The sequence below is a fragment of the Vombatus ursinus genome, unplaced genomic scaffold (assembly GCF_900497805.2).
Source record: "Vombatus ursinus unplaced genomic scaffold, bare-nosed wombat genome assembly UNPS02014830.1, whole genome shotgun sequence".
NCBI classification, from domain to species: Eukaryota; Metazoa; Chordata; class Mammalia; order Diprotodontia; family Vombatidae; genus Vombatus; species Vombatus ursinus.
Genome location: NW_020954608.1, coordinates 9,619,219 through 9,634,516, shown reverse-complemented (window position 1 = coordinate 9,634,516; position 15,298 = coordinate 9,619,219). Strand labels below are relative to the sequence as shown.

At 37.1% G+C, this 15,298-nt stretch overlaps 1 protein-coding gene across 1 annotated transcript in view; it reads left to right on the top strand.

The window, feature by feature from the left end:
* The window catches only part of PRKAR2B (protein kinase cAMP-dependent type II regulatory subunit beta), a 147,269-nt gene that overhangs the window by 93,257 nt on the left and 38,714 nt on the right, over positions 1-15,298 (top strand). Inside the window, exons 3-4 of the mRNA XM_027838645.1 lie at positions 3,357-3,409; positions 10,763-10,846. Coding sequence (XP_027694446.1) covers positions 3,357-3,409; positions 10,763-10,846 — 137 coding nt within the window. The remainder of the gene's footprint in view (positions 1-3,356; positions 3,410-10,762; positions 10,847-15,298) is intronic.

Sequence of the window (15,298 nt, the reverse complement as noted above, 5' to 3'; positions counted from 1 at the left end):
CCTAGATAAAAAAAGAAAATTAATTTGGTATGACTTACTCTTGATGAAACCATATTGGTTGTTACTCTTCACCATTTACTTTTTTTCTATGTTGATATTGTAAGTATAGATAAAAAGGACTCCCCCCACAACTTTTTTATCACAATACTTAGGGCTCAGAGAACCATTAAGTGCTTGAACTACATTTCCCAGAAGGCTGTATACAACCACAAGGGGGTGGAGTGTTTTGTCCTCTCCCTCTTTACAAAGGGCTGCTCTTAACTCTGGACCCATAGACATGAACCAGGTTTAGTCCTTAAGTATCACAACTTCTAATGAAAAGAGTTAGGTTGTTTCTAACATTCTTCAGCCCTTTAAACCTCTACCAATGTGCCCTGAAATCAATTACTTAAAGCTTAGCTTTAATCCATATCTAAGTTTCCCCCAAAGGAAGAGGTAGAAGGGTACTCGATGTAAGGTATAGAATCAGTTATAGGACAGTTATTTATTTCCTCTGCACAAATGGAATGCTTAACAAACACAAGACTCACAAGTGTGTATTGAGAGAAAACTTAAGAAGCAGCAGTTAACAGCATAATCATTATTATTATAATCTTCCAGGAACTTAATACTTAAAATAGCAAGACATAACAGTTTGGAAAACTGCTGAATAGGCATTTTACAATTTACCTCAGTTCTTCACTGTTTAACAATTCCTTGTAAGTCCATGCCTTCTGGTGAGCTAGGTTGAACTCTTCCCTCTGTTGATGGTTGTCTTCTCTGATATAGGAACTCCTCCTGCCCAATCAGCTCTTACTAAGGTACTCTGGGTCTTCCAAACTATTAAACTTCCAAGGTTGCTCCTAAGGCTGGACATATTCATCTCGGAATTGATGTTTGGTCACTTATGCTAAGGGAAGGAAACGCAAAGCAGAAAAAGGTAGTTTGGGGCCGAGGCTCAGACTCTCCTTTTCCCAGGTATTTGCTTTAGTAGCAGTGTGCTCACAGTTCATCATTTTTTCCAGGATGGGGGGAGGGCACCATACTCCACCCCCTTATGGGAACCCCAGAGAGAGAGAGAGAGAGAGAGCGCTATTTGCTACTGTTATGGTGCTAAGAGATCAGTAACAATTTTTTCATCATTTCAAAGCACCTAAGTCGTTTAGTGCTGAACCAGCACACATGGTCAACCAGAAATAGGCAGGGTAGCTGCGTGTCCACAGCTTCTTGATATTCTTACATTGTTCACAGTGTAATATTTTGGGCAATCAGTTCTGCAAATCCGGGACTGAGATACCACCAGTGTAATAATCTCTATTTACCAACCATGCAAGTTAAAAATCTCGTGGCCGGAGCAGTTAAGTCATAAAATAGCAAGGTAGAAATAATTATGGAAGAGAGCTATTCTTATTCCCTAGTTCTCAAAAGAGTTCAGTCCCCCTTCAGTCTTGAAGGGTATTACAATCTAATCCTATCTTCCCTCCCTTCACTCCACTCCCTCCATTTCAGAAGGAATATAGCTAGTTCATACTGCCCAATGCTTAAAAACAAACAAAAAAAAAGTTTAGGATTTGATGCTATCAGCACAATGAAGCTCTGTGAAAGTTTCATCCTCAAGATGAGTTCCTCACTTGAAATTTCATTGTCATCATGGAAATTGATTCAGCTTTGATACTTAACACCTTCTCTGCAGGCTTAGTTACCTCTCCCCTCTAATTGGAGATCTGGAGGACTGAGAAATAAACTCCTCCCATAGCCTTCTTTTATAGAAGGCTCAGAACTTTCCAGCCAATTTCATTTTCTATCACCTGTTTCCATCATTTTCCATCTGCTTGGTTTCAGCTCCAAGAAACATCATACTGCCTCACTGGGTCACGGCTGGTGGTCCCCTTCTCCCCTTTATAAAATTTTCTTTTGTATATTGTCTTCCCCCATTAGATTGTAAGCTTCCTGAGGATAGGAACTATCTTTTTCTTATTTGTACACCTTCATTCCCCCCATTCTAGCACAGTGCTTGACACATAGTAGGTTTTGAATAAATGTTTGACTGTTGACTATAGGGGAGAATGGGGAGTGCTGAAGTTACTCACTCTGGGAGCATCAGAATTCTACTAGGACTCTCCCATGTGAGGCATGGTGTGGCTATACCATCCCCCCCCCAGCGCCCTCATCTGCACACATACACACACACACTGCCCCTCTGACAATCTCACTGTTTAAGCTTTTGGACTTTGAGAAGAATCTTCAGTAATCTGTCCTTGTCTGGTTGCTCTTCCACTCTGCATCCAGACATATCTTTTGGGAAATGTAGTTAAGGGAATTTCTCCCAATGAGAAATGTTGCTTGCTCCCAGAGAGTGATGCTTTCTGGGCCACAACAGTCATGAGAAATGAAACACAGATATTTCTCTTTAGCTGTACCTAATACATTCATACTCTAATCTTAAACTGTGGGTGGCAACCACCCTTATGGGGTTGTGACCCACAGTTTAAGAAGCTGCTAAAGGGGCCCTTAAAGGAAAAAGTTTAAGAAGCCCTGTTCTAGAATTTTACCAGCAATTTTCTGGCTTGTATTTAGCAAGCTTTGTAGTCTTTTCTTTTTTGACAAGTCAGAGTGATATTTGCCCTTCTTTAGTCACATAGCACCTCTCCCATTTCCCACAACTCAGTAAACTTCTTTTAAGTTGCTATCATGGGCAAGACACAAGCTGGTCCAGAGTCAGGAAGACCTGAGTTCAAATCTGGCATCAGACATTTGCAGGCTGTGTGACCCTGGGCAAGTCATTTAATCCTATTTGCCTCAGTTTTCTCATCTAAAACGAGCTGGAGAACTAAATGCCAGACCACTCCAGTATCTTTTCCAAGAAAACCCCAAATGGGATCATAAAGAATTGGACATGGCAAAAATGACTGAATGATAACAACCTTATATGACAATCTGAACTTGGGATACTGATATATGATACCTGATTATTTCCCCCTGCCCTTCAAAGGATTCTTGGATCTATGAAAAATCTACAAAAAGCTACAATTGCCACGTATCACTCCCTGATAGGGAATATGTATAACTGATAATTACAAACTCAAAATGCTGATCAGTAGTGTGATCAATAGCAGTGATAGCTTTTTCAAGCATTCTTCTTAAATGAATTTAAGTCATTAGGAAAAAAATTGATTTGCAAAGATTCTGGCTTAATGTGCAACTTTTCTTGTTACATTTTGATTATTAATGCAACTTTTAAAATAATTCATTACTCTCACCATGGAGAATATTTTGGTTTTAAGAGGTATAGTACTTTACTCTGACTTGATTTATTAAAGAATTGTTATTTTTAATACTGTTTATTTATTGTACTTTGGACTTTTTTCTGTTTGTAGTATGTGCAGAAACTTACAATCCAGATGAAGAAGAAGATGATGCAGAATCCAGGGTATGTAATTTACTTAAACCTTTATAAAATATGAAGATAATAATAGCAACTCAAGTAAACAACAGGTAGAAGAGAATGCATATTGGAACAGTTCTGACTCTTTTTCCTCAGCAACTTTCTTTGCTAATCTGGTAATTTTACTCAAATGTATTTCCTTTCCTGATATCCCACTGAAGTGTTGAAGTTCTAGGAAAGCTTTGGCAGACTGGGAGGTGCTGAAGTTATTCATCTCTGGAAGCATCAAAATGATATGTACATTTCCACATATATATGTGTGTGTATACTTTAAAATATATATTATATATAAAATTCTATATAAAATTCATTGAGTACATAATTGACTCTTGTTTTGTTTTAGGATTCACTGTAGAACAAGAACTCATGAAAAATTGATTTTTTTTAGCTATTATTTTCAGCAGTTGTTACTTGTAATCTTATGATGTAAAGGAACATTTCCAAACTAAGAAAATTCTTAGGAAAAAGCCCTCTACTTTAATTAATATACTCATAAAAGTACAATACACAATGTAAACAAAAATTACCAAAATGTACAAATAAATAGGTGAATACATAAATAAATGAAAAAATAATAACTAGATAAACAAATACACAAATAAATAAGTGAATGAATAAGGCTTTGTGCTGTTGGTAGCATACTAGTTTTTCTCATGAGAAAAATTTGTATAAACTTATGAGTTTGCATTAACTAAGGAAGAGATTTTTTAGAAGTCATTACATTTTTGGAAAAATGATCTTTCTGCAATGATGTGAAGCAATTTTTTTTGTTTTGTTGTGATGTATTTCTGTTCTCATTTTTTCGTTAAAATTAAAAGAAAAAAAGATTTCTAGAAAACAGAAGAAATATCAGTTCTTTTTGTGTAAAACTCCGTAAAAGGATTCCTCTATTTGAACATTTTCATTTCTTACAAGATGCATTGCAATAGTTTTAAAAATCATGAATAACATTGAGTGGTTGAGAAGGATAGGAATAATTTATGTATTATAACCCTAAGCAGTTAAAGAATTTATACATTGGCCTCTTAGCAGCCATCAGATTCTGGGAATATATCTGAAACATTGCTGATGGAAGGAGAAATTATATATGAAAGCACTTCAGGGGTGACCCTCCTAGACTTACGACACCTCATTCAGGTTAATAGGTTATTATGTCTTTTACTTCCATAGCCTTGAATTGTTCAGAGGCACCAAGAAAATACCAGTTTTTCATTTACACATTTTTAAACCCCACCCAGCATTGGATATATGTATAGTTAGATAAGATATATAGAAAACTGGGATTTTCTTGTTGTCTCTGTGTATGTGTGTGTGTATGTACATATATATGCACACACATGTGTACACACACATATGTATATGAAATATCCTAGAATGCTTAACTTATTAACTTTGACGACAAGGTAGAATTATTCATTACATTCCACACAGAGAAACTTTAAAATATAAGACGATTTAATGATAATTCAGGGTCTCAAACTGCTAAGTTTATATCCTTGAGAATATAACAGATTTGCTGTGTCCTGCTGCTAATATCTCATTTGGATTTTAGGTAAGTATAATTAAAAGATTTAGGCTTATCTTAATTCTTTTAGATTATGGATCTAGCATAAAATAGAATGGTCCCATTTAAGGGTCATCTGACACACATCATGACACTCATACTGTAGTCTATACATAGACTAGTTGCTAGCCATCATTGCGGGAAATCTACTCTGAATTAGTGGAAAGTCTGAAAGACAATTTTTTAAAAGTACTCCTTTTCATCATACGAACCGTGTTCCATGGACTCCAATTGACTGGTGATAGTGTTGTTCTCAGAGAACCGAATAGAGCTGTTTTAGTTGATAGATGGTTTATTTTTATAACATAATAATTATACGCAAGTGATGGTGATAGAGTGCTTCTTCTTATTATGTAGATCAAACATTCTTCTTATAATCTAGCCAAAATGAACTACATTTGTTCAGAAAATTGTTTTTTTCATAGCTAGAGTACAAGTACATTTCAGCCGAAATACTAGTAAATCTTACAAATGCCAAATTAGTAGCATCTGATGTAATGACCTTTTTTTGTACTGTTAGAAAGTATTATATGAAGAAAAAGCAATGTGTCCATTTTGACAGAATAAAATACTTTATTTTAGCATCCTTTCTAGATATAACATTACTTAAATTATATTTCTTCATTTCATTACATCTTTGGAAAGCTCATCTAAACAGTAACTTCCTCTCAGAGATATCAGGGTTTTTACTTTACTTTTTAAACCCAAAGTATTTCTGAACCATTCTGACATGACATTTGTATTCAAAAGTGTGGTCCCTCTACTAGTGAAGTTTTTTAAAGGCTACAAGAAAAACATGCCTAATTCATAACAATGTGGTGTGGAATGCTGATAAAATTAGGAATGGGGCCTTCCGGACAAGTAGAAAAAGGATAGCATGCACAACAATTTTCAATGATCTTTTTCTTGTTAATAGAATCCCTGGTACTTGTAAGGTCTTCTTTAAAGCAGATTTCTGTTGATCACAACAATTTACCATTAATTTAAATTATGAAATCAGAAAAGCATTTAATAGAAAAGTTAGCCTCTAACTAATAAATTCACACCTTAAAAATAAAGTTAACTGAATCAGAGGTCAGACATCTGGCAACTTCAGAAATCTGCAGCAGCACTGAATTTGGAACCCTGCTCCCTACCAATGAAAACCCCCCCCATCAATGCCACTGCTCTGAAAGTAAAGAAGTAGCCCCTGAATCAGTGATCAAAAAAGAAAAATAGCTGAGAAGCCAGAAACCCTGCGATTGATAACATTATTACATTGAATTTCATGAGAAAATTAATACAAGATATTAACTTTTTAACTGTGAGGGACTGTCTGATGTTGGCAGCTACCAGGTTGGGCGCTGTGGCAAGGGTAGGGTAAGATCTGGGTATTTTGAAAGTCGAGGCAGGGGCTGTGGTAGGCAGAGTCGTGGTGAACTGGGATGGGCTGGATACAGAGAAGCCCTGAGGCAATGGGCAGTGCTTTGTGAGATAAGCTGGGTGCAAGGAAGTAGCCGGAGCTTGAGCTCCTGAGGCAAGGGGCGGTGCCACGTGGGAGTGGGATGGCAGAGGACTGAGTTCCCTTTGCTTAGTCCCCTCCCTATATGCAACGTCATCCCCAGACGCCTCTTGTGACCTTCCTGACTTCCTGGGTCCCTTTGTGCAGCACTGACCCCAGACCCCTCCTGAGTGTGACTTCCTAGGTCATGTACTCTTGTCTATGTGCCAATCCCAGATGCCTCCTCCCTGTATCCGGTCCTAGCCTCCTACGTCACTTCTTCCCCCTTGGTGTGCTAAACTCAGACAGCCCCTTCCAGTATCTGACCCTACAATCATTGGCTAGTAAGCGGGCTGGGGAGGAGGGGCTAGGTAGTTAGTTAGGAACAAGCGTGGTCAGAACACAGGCGCTCTCTCCTGGCTCCTGCCCTGTTGCTCTGGCCTTGCTGCTTGGGCTTGCTATGATGGCTTGCTGTGTTGGCCTCTGAATAAAGCTCTGGTGTTGGTGCCTCCCGATGGCTCGTCTCTGTGTGTTTATCCAGCTGAGGACCGAAGACTCGGAAGTGAGTATGACTCTGGTAGTGTGCTCCTTATAGGAGGAGCGGGTGCCGGCGTACGGCCGGCAGAAAGTCGGCTTGCGGCCAGTATATTTAACATTAAATGTTGTATGTTGGTTGATTTGTGCTTGTAATTCTGTTAAATGTGAAATCATTAATTAAAGGAGACTTGGAGAAAATTGTGACTTGATGTTATGTTTGCAGGGGTGTCATTGTCATCATCATGTGATGATGATGAAATATTTGTAAGCTTCAAAGTAAGATCATGCAAATACCCCAGCAGGAATTTGTGAAATGCAAATAAACTTTATCAATAAATAGTACAAATGAATGGGTACAAGCTGACAAGAAAGTGTCTATGGCCCACTGCATCAGTGATATAGTTAGATGTGTTTTGAAAGCTGGTGTTAAGCCAAAAGTACTGCTAGCATCAATGGAGAAGAAATTTTCTTGGAGAAGAAAATAACCATTTGAGAGAAGCTGCTTTGGTCTTTAGTACTTAATTTTTCAAGAAGGTACCTTCGTCGTGCTTCTCAGAAGGTCTATGTAGCCTGTGTATCCTTTGTGCCTATTTTCTCATAAATGTGGAAAATAACCCTAATATAAAATTAAATCAAAATATTTTTCAAAGAAAGCATCTTCTAAGACAATTTCTGGAGTTAATACTTATTCCACCATCAGCCCCATTTCATCCTCATCTACAATGTAATTACTGATGTTTCAGAGTCATCAAGAAATGTTCATTTTCTTTTTTCATTTTTAGAAGTCAGGGCAATATTTAGTACATTTCATGAAGATTTCTGGTTTTTTAATAGAATAACCTTAGAATAAAAGGCATTTGCCTTTAACATCTCGTTATCTGGAAAATGAGTTATTTAGAATTTTTCATTTTTCAGTGATACCAGATAATTAAGGTGTTACTGCATTTAAAGAAAAATAATAGGTTTCTGATAATGTTTGAATAATAATAATGTACTCAGAATAAATCTTCCATACATAAAGTATAGTATTTATTTTCTCTGAAGCTTTAGCATTTCAATTATCAACCTCACAGGTTATAACTTCTTTTCCCATTTAAGGGTACCCTCGTGCATTTTAATTGTACAAAATTGGGTGGAACAGACAGTGTTTTATCTTAGTTCCTGATGTTCCTAAGGATGGTTGGTTCTGTCTGCTAAGACACATGTAGCTTTCTAGCAATAGATTAACTATTGTCAGACCAGCACAAGCTACTCAATAACTGATGGTGATCAGCAAAGAAATTGTGCTTTTTTTAACCTTAAACAGCCACTTTGTTCATTTAACTGAAGGTCAGTGGCCTCTTTAAGAGCTATTACTACATAAAAATGAGTATTTGGTGAGCCTGTGGTAAAGTGATAAATGCTTTTCTTATATGTAAACTTTCTGGTAGAGTTTAGTCAGCTAACAAAATGAGTATTGGGAGCCAGGCACTTAACTCTGGTCAGAAGCGATCATGAAATATCTTAGGCTGGGGGCAGCTAGGTGGCTCAGTGGATAGAGTACCGGCCCTGGAGTCAGAAGGACCTGAGTTTAAATCAGCCTCAGACACATAATACTTACTAGCTGTGTGACTCAAGACAAGTCACTTAACCCCAATTGCCTCACCCCCCCAAAAAAATATGTATACATGTTAGGCCAAAATAATGACAAGTAACCTTCAAGTTCTATCAGTTTTTATTTTATGTTCTTTACAGAAAATAAAAAATGACATTCCTTTAATTCAAATTCTGTTCAATGAATTTAAGTGAGAGTCAGTGTAGAGTGGTGGGTAGAGAACTAGACTGAATCAGGAAGACCTATGTTTTAGGTCTACCTCTGACAGATTCTTGCTCTGTAACCATGGGCAAGTTCCTCAGTTTCCCCAAACAACTTCCAGAGACTGTGTTCCGCAGAGAGGTACTGACCTACTTTGGTGTGAAAGAAGAAGAAGGAGAAGAATTAGAGGAATTATTTAAGTGAGCAGCACTTTTGTTATAGTATTTATAGTAATGTACTTAATTTAGAAGTTAATTTTAGTTTACATGGTTTAGTTATTACTTCTCAAACTATATGGGATGTTTTCATCAATGAGTACCTAAGTAACTGGAACTACCTTTTATCATATGCTTACATATATAGTCTGGAATGTTGAGCATCTAGTTTAACTGAGAAGAAGAATATTAGGTAAAAGGTGGTTTAATTTTTCCAAGTAAGAGGGGGAAAGGCCACAAATATTTAAAGATTTTCAAAAATAGAGTCACATTAAACTTTCAGTTTCTCAAATGCACTATTTAAAAGCTACATCTGTATACTAAAAATGTTTCAACATGATTTAACATTTTACCTGTTAACCATAAGATAAGGATTTATTTTATCTTTCAGGAGTCAGGATCTATGCAGAGCTGTAAATTTGACTAATTAATTTGTCTATATTTATATCACTAAGTAATTTTTTATTAATATATAATTTTATGTAGCCTGTTTTTGATTGTTTAGAATATATAGCATGTTGAATGAAATCAAATAAACCTTATCATCACCTTTGTTGACAGCATTTGGATTTTTCTTAATCTGTGAGTTAATGGTTGGATAAGAAAAGATAGTGTTTCTATGTAGCTCAAAAAACTGATCTATAAATTTGAATGCCCTGGGTATTGCTTGCCAACATAGCCTATAGTTATATACTTTACCAAAATGGAGAGAAGATTGGAATCTTTTGGTCTGAATCATTGGAACCTTGTGATTTACGTATGGGTTACTAGTTGACATGAGTCAGCACTCATGGTGGGAACTCATCCTTCCCTTACCCACCTGTCAACTGGGAAAAAAAAATCTCAGTAGTGGATGGTTTCCTGTTTTTCCTTGTATTATTGTGGAATAAAGGTAGTTGATCAAATCTTGAATTCCACAAGGAGAATTTGAAGAATCCTTGTTCATCAGTCTGGATTTTGTTCGCTAAGTAGGGAGTGAGATGTATCCAGGTCTTCTGTTTCATTGTAGGAATGCTACTGCCCTGGACATCTCCTGTTCAAGCAGTAGTCTCCATTCATATGGTTAAAAAATGTGTCCAATCTTGAGGGTTCACTAGCCATTTTCTCCACAGAGTTTGTTCACCTCCAAAGAAAAAGAATTATCTTAGTTTTTAATTGAAGGAATTGAGAAAACAAATTCTTGAGAATGTGAGCTCATTGGAGGACAAACAAGAGCATGTTCTCTAAAAGTACAATATGGCTGTCAAAAATAGATCTCCTCTTGCATGGTTTTCTACTTAACCAAGATCTCTAAATGAGGCAGATTTAAAATTTAATGAATTTGCCAAACCCAGTGTAGGAAAAAAAATGGTCAGCAGCTTAGAGAATGAAGGCTTCCAGAAGCACGTTGGACTGCTCTTTCATTTAGCAATATAGACATAACCTTAATGTTACTTTTTACTTGTTAGTCATCTGAAGGAGAAGCCTCTATTTAATATTTTGGGGTTTTTTATCTGAATATATCCCTTAAAATGCTTATAATTCCCTGTTCCTGCACAACACTCTCAGCATGGCTGATTTTTTGATGGGGAATTTGAGTCTCACAGTGGCGTCTGAAAGTGAACAAGGTAAAGAGTTAAATCAGCCATACAAACTTTACAGTATGTTAAATATTTGACATTTCCTATATTTATGACACAATCCTATTTTCAGAAGTCAACAGAAAAATATCTCCTTTTATATCTTTTCTTTCATTGTTATTTTTTAGATTATACATCCGAAGACAGATGATCAAAGAAATAGGTTGCAGGAAGCTTGCAAAGACATCCTTCTTTTTAAGAACCTAGACCCGGTAGGAGAAATCTTCATAATCAACTTGATTTTTCAATGCTGGTAACAATAATTATGTTGTAATTATAGACTACTTCTTTGCGAAAGATGTCTATCTGCAAAGATACTGGGGTATTTGTCTTTAAACATGAGGATCAATCGTTTAATTACAGAGAGTTTTCTGAACACTCTTTGGCACTGTGCATTAGGTACCAATTATTTGGCCCTATGTATCCTATGCTAAAAAAAATTATTAAATGTAAGACCCATGATGTATGAGAAAGTCTCCTCAGACCTCTTAGAATATGACTTCTAAGTCATAAACTTTGCCCACAACAGTGGCAAACATACATCTTGGGAAGGAAAGAACTGCTACTTACTGATGTAAATGTATTTTTAATGTGGGAAATTATTAAGTCCTTAGAATTCCTTATGCAGATGTTTGTTTCAAACCTGTGTGTCCTGTAATATGAATGAGAAAGGTTGTGATGCTAAGCATCTTGTGAACAATGATGACATTGATTGTATGAACAGAAGAGACACAACTCCATGTTGGATGAAGTTTTAGTTTGTCTTTGTTTTAATGTTCCCTTTATTCTTGCTTTTAACTTTTAACATCCCCTTTGTTGTTAGCGATTTGATTTATTCCTAAGAAAGTTCCTAAGTGCCCACCGTGTAATTCACTGTCTGAGTTGCTGGGTAGGGGATACAAAATTTAGACAAAATATAGTCCTTGTGCCTGTCCCTTGTCCCTGAGGAGTCTACAGTAGATATGACAAAAATACAGATAACTTGATTGATTACATTATTGATTACAATAAGTGCATTAGAGAGGCATTAAGGAGTAACAAACAGTGTGTTCCGCCATTCAGTGTTGAATTGTGTTGAATTAATATTCTCATCTTTAGTATTGCTGCTGAGGTTTTTTTGGTTGTTGTTGTTTGGCTGTTGATTGCATGCCATAGTAACAAACATTATAGAAAAACCAAAAATCTTTTCAGCCTCTCATAATGTTTGTCTCAAGCTTGTAATCGTTCAACATGTGTTTATTAAGTACTGTGCTAAACACTGAGGATATGGAGAAAGGCAAAAGTACAGTCCCTACGCACAAGGAACTCACTTAATAATGGAGGAGATGTTACATTACATACAAGAAAGATACTGTGTAAATGGAAGTTGTTCTCAGAGGAAAGACATTAATATGGCAGGAAGGAGAAGAGAAAGATTGGGGAAGGCCACCTGCTGGGATTTGAGCTGATTCTTGAAAGAAGTCAAGGAAGTCAGGAGGGCAAACATTCTCGGCCATTGCATAGGCACCAAGTCATAAACTAGAGGGTCATGTTTGAGGAATAACAGGGAGGTCAGTGTTACTGGATTGTAAAGGGGAGTTAAAGTATAAGAAGACTGCAAAGATAGGTAGGGCCCAGGTTGTGAAGGGCTTTCAATGCCAAACAGGGTTTTATATTGGATTTTGGAGGCAATAGGGGGCCACTGGAGATTATAGAGTAGGGAGGGTGATGGGTGTCATGATCAGACTTGCACTTTAGGAAAATAATTTTGGCAGTTTATTGGAGGATAAATTGGAGTAGTGAGAGACTTGAGTAAGAGATCAACCAGAGGGCTAGTGCAACAGTCCAGGTATGAGATGACGAAGACACTAGGTTGGCAGGTTTTTGAGTAGAAAGAAGGGAAAATATATGACAGATATTATGGAAGTAGAAATGATGACTTTAAAACAGATTGGATATCAATCAATCAATAAATATTTATTAAGCACCTACTATGTGCCAGGCACTGTGCTAAGTGCTTGGGAATATGAAAAGAGGCAAAAGACAATCCTTGCCCTCAAGGAGCTTACAATCTAATGGGGTAGACAACATGCAAACAAATATATACATAGCAGGCTATATACTGAACAAATAGCAAATAATTAACAATGGGAAAGCACTATAATTAAGAAGGTTTATATGGAGTGAGTGCAAGTTGAGAGGTAGAGTAAAATACCAGTGTTTCAAGCCTGGGTGACTGAGAGGATGGTAGCGCTAGACAACTTATAAGGCCCCATCCAGTTCTCTCTCTACGATCTACTTTATAGACTGCTTATGATGGAGGTGACTCCTGAGCTGGGTTTCAGTTCAAAACATGTAGAAGTTGTGGATTCACAAAGGGGAAACGTAAACATGGCGACTTGGCCCAGTAGCAGTGTGCTTGCTAAGTGCTATAGATAAAAAGATAAAAGGGAGATAATCTGTGGCCTCAGTTAGTTTATATTTTGATGGAAGAGAAAATACAGAGTAATTTTGAAAGGAAGTACACTAGTAGCTGGGGTAGATTAGAAAAGGAGTCAGGTAGAAGGTGGTACTTGTGGTGAGTTTTGATGTAACCAGGAATTCTGAGAGGTGGAGATAAAGTGATGAGGGGAACAGCCTATGCAAGATCATAGGCTGGGAGATGGGTTGTTGAGAGTGAGAAACAGTTAAGTAGTCCAGAATGGATAGATCTGAAAGTGAAAGCAGGGGAGTAATAGGTAAAGTGGGTTAGAAAAGTAGGAAGGGGGTCAAAGGAATCACAGACAAGTAAGGAAGTTTTAAAAAATAATGTGTTATATTTATTATATACTTTTTTGGGAAAGTATGCATATGAAATGGAGATTTAGGGTTTCATATATAATCTTTTTGCGTTGTTCAAGATGGAAATTTCCTTTTTTTGGTGTATAAGTTCAGAATAAAATAATAAGATTTTTAAAAGAAATTAAAAAAAAGAAAGGTAGAAGGGGCTAGTTTGTAAAGAACTTTAAAATGTCAAGCAGAGGAGTTTTTATCTGATTGTAGAGGCAATAGAGAGCCCCTGGTGCTTGTTGAGAAGAGCCTTTCAAAACTTGGTCCCAATATGTCTTTCCACCCTCATTCTATATTACTCTCTTCCTACTCGCTGTGGTCCAGCTAAATTACCCTTCTCTCTGTTTCTTACACATAGCACTTTCCATAGTCTTACATTAGCTCCATACTTGAAACTCACTACCTTTTCATCTCTGCCCCGGAGAATCCCTGTCTTCCTTGAAAATGTAGCCCAAGCACCAAATTCTGCTTGAAATCTTTCCTGAGTCCTTCCATTGCTAGTACCTTCTCTCCCCAACCATTTTATATTGCTTTGTATTTCTTTAGATTTGTTCTGTGAATGTTTACATACGTACTTATTGTCTCCCTTGTTACAATGTAAATCCTTTAAGAGTAGGAATTGTTTTGTTACTTATACTTAAATCTTCAGTGCCTAGCACAGTGCATTCATGACACATGAAGAGGTAATTAACAGATGGCTTATTGATTGATTGGCCTATGATTCAGAAAAGTCACTTTGGCTGCCATGTAGAGGATAGGTTGGAGTGAGGAGAGGGTTGATGTAAGGAGGCCTATTGGAATAGTTACAGCAGCTAGGTAGTACAGTGGATAGAATACTGGGTCTAGAGTCAGGAAGACCTGAGTTCAAATCCAGCCCCAGATACTTACTAGCTGTATGAACTTAGGCAAGTCACTTAACTTCTATTTACCTCAGTTTCCTCAACTATAAAATGGGGATCATAAGAACACCTACCTCTCAGGGTTGTGAAGATAAAACGAGATAATATTTGTGAAGTATTTAACACAGTGCTAGGCATGTAGTGAGTGCTATATAAATGTTAGCTATTTTTATTATTTCAGCAAAAGATGATGTGGGCATGAATGAGGGTAGTAGCTGAGTAGACAGAGGGAAGGGGACATATACTAAAGATGTTGTGAAGATAGCAACAACCACATTTGACAGTATGTGAGGTGAGTGTGAATTGAGGAGTCAGGGATAACACTGAGGTTTGTGAACCTAGTAACCGGAAATGGGACCTTGCCAATAAAGCTTGGAAATGAGGTGGGCTTAGGGAGGAGAGGGGTTAAATAGTAAGCTTTGTTTTGGACAATGCTGAGTTTGAGATGCCTGAGTTATTCATCTAGAAATATCTGTTAGATGGTTACTGATGCTTGAATTGGAGCTAAGGAGAGAGAAAATTTATAGCTATTGAGATCTCAGGAGCATTGACATACAGATGATGGAATACATGAGAACTGATAAGGTTACAAAGTCAAAGAATGTAAAGACGCTCCAGAGTCTCAGTTCATACCCACAGTTAACAGAAGTGACATGGATGATGAATGAGTAAGACAGGTACAAGAGAAATCAACGTCATGAAAACTCAGAGAGGAGAGAGGATTTAGTAGGAGAAGGTGGTCAACAGTGCGAAGGGCTGCAGAGATCATGCATGTTGAAGACTGAGGAAAAAAAATCCATTAGGTTGTCATTTAAAAGATCATTGGTAACTTTGAGATAGAGAGCAGTTTCAGTTGAATGTTGAGATCAGAAGTCAGAACTCCAGAGACTAAAGAAGAGAATGAGAAGAAAAGAAGAGGAAACACCAATTGTAGATGGCCTTCTCAAGGAGTTTAGC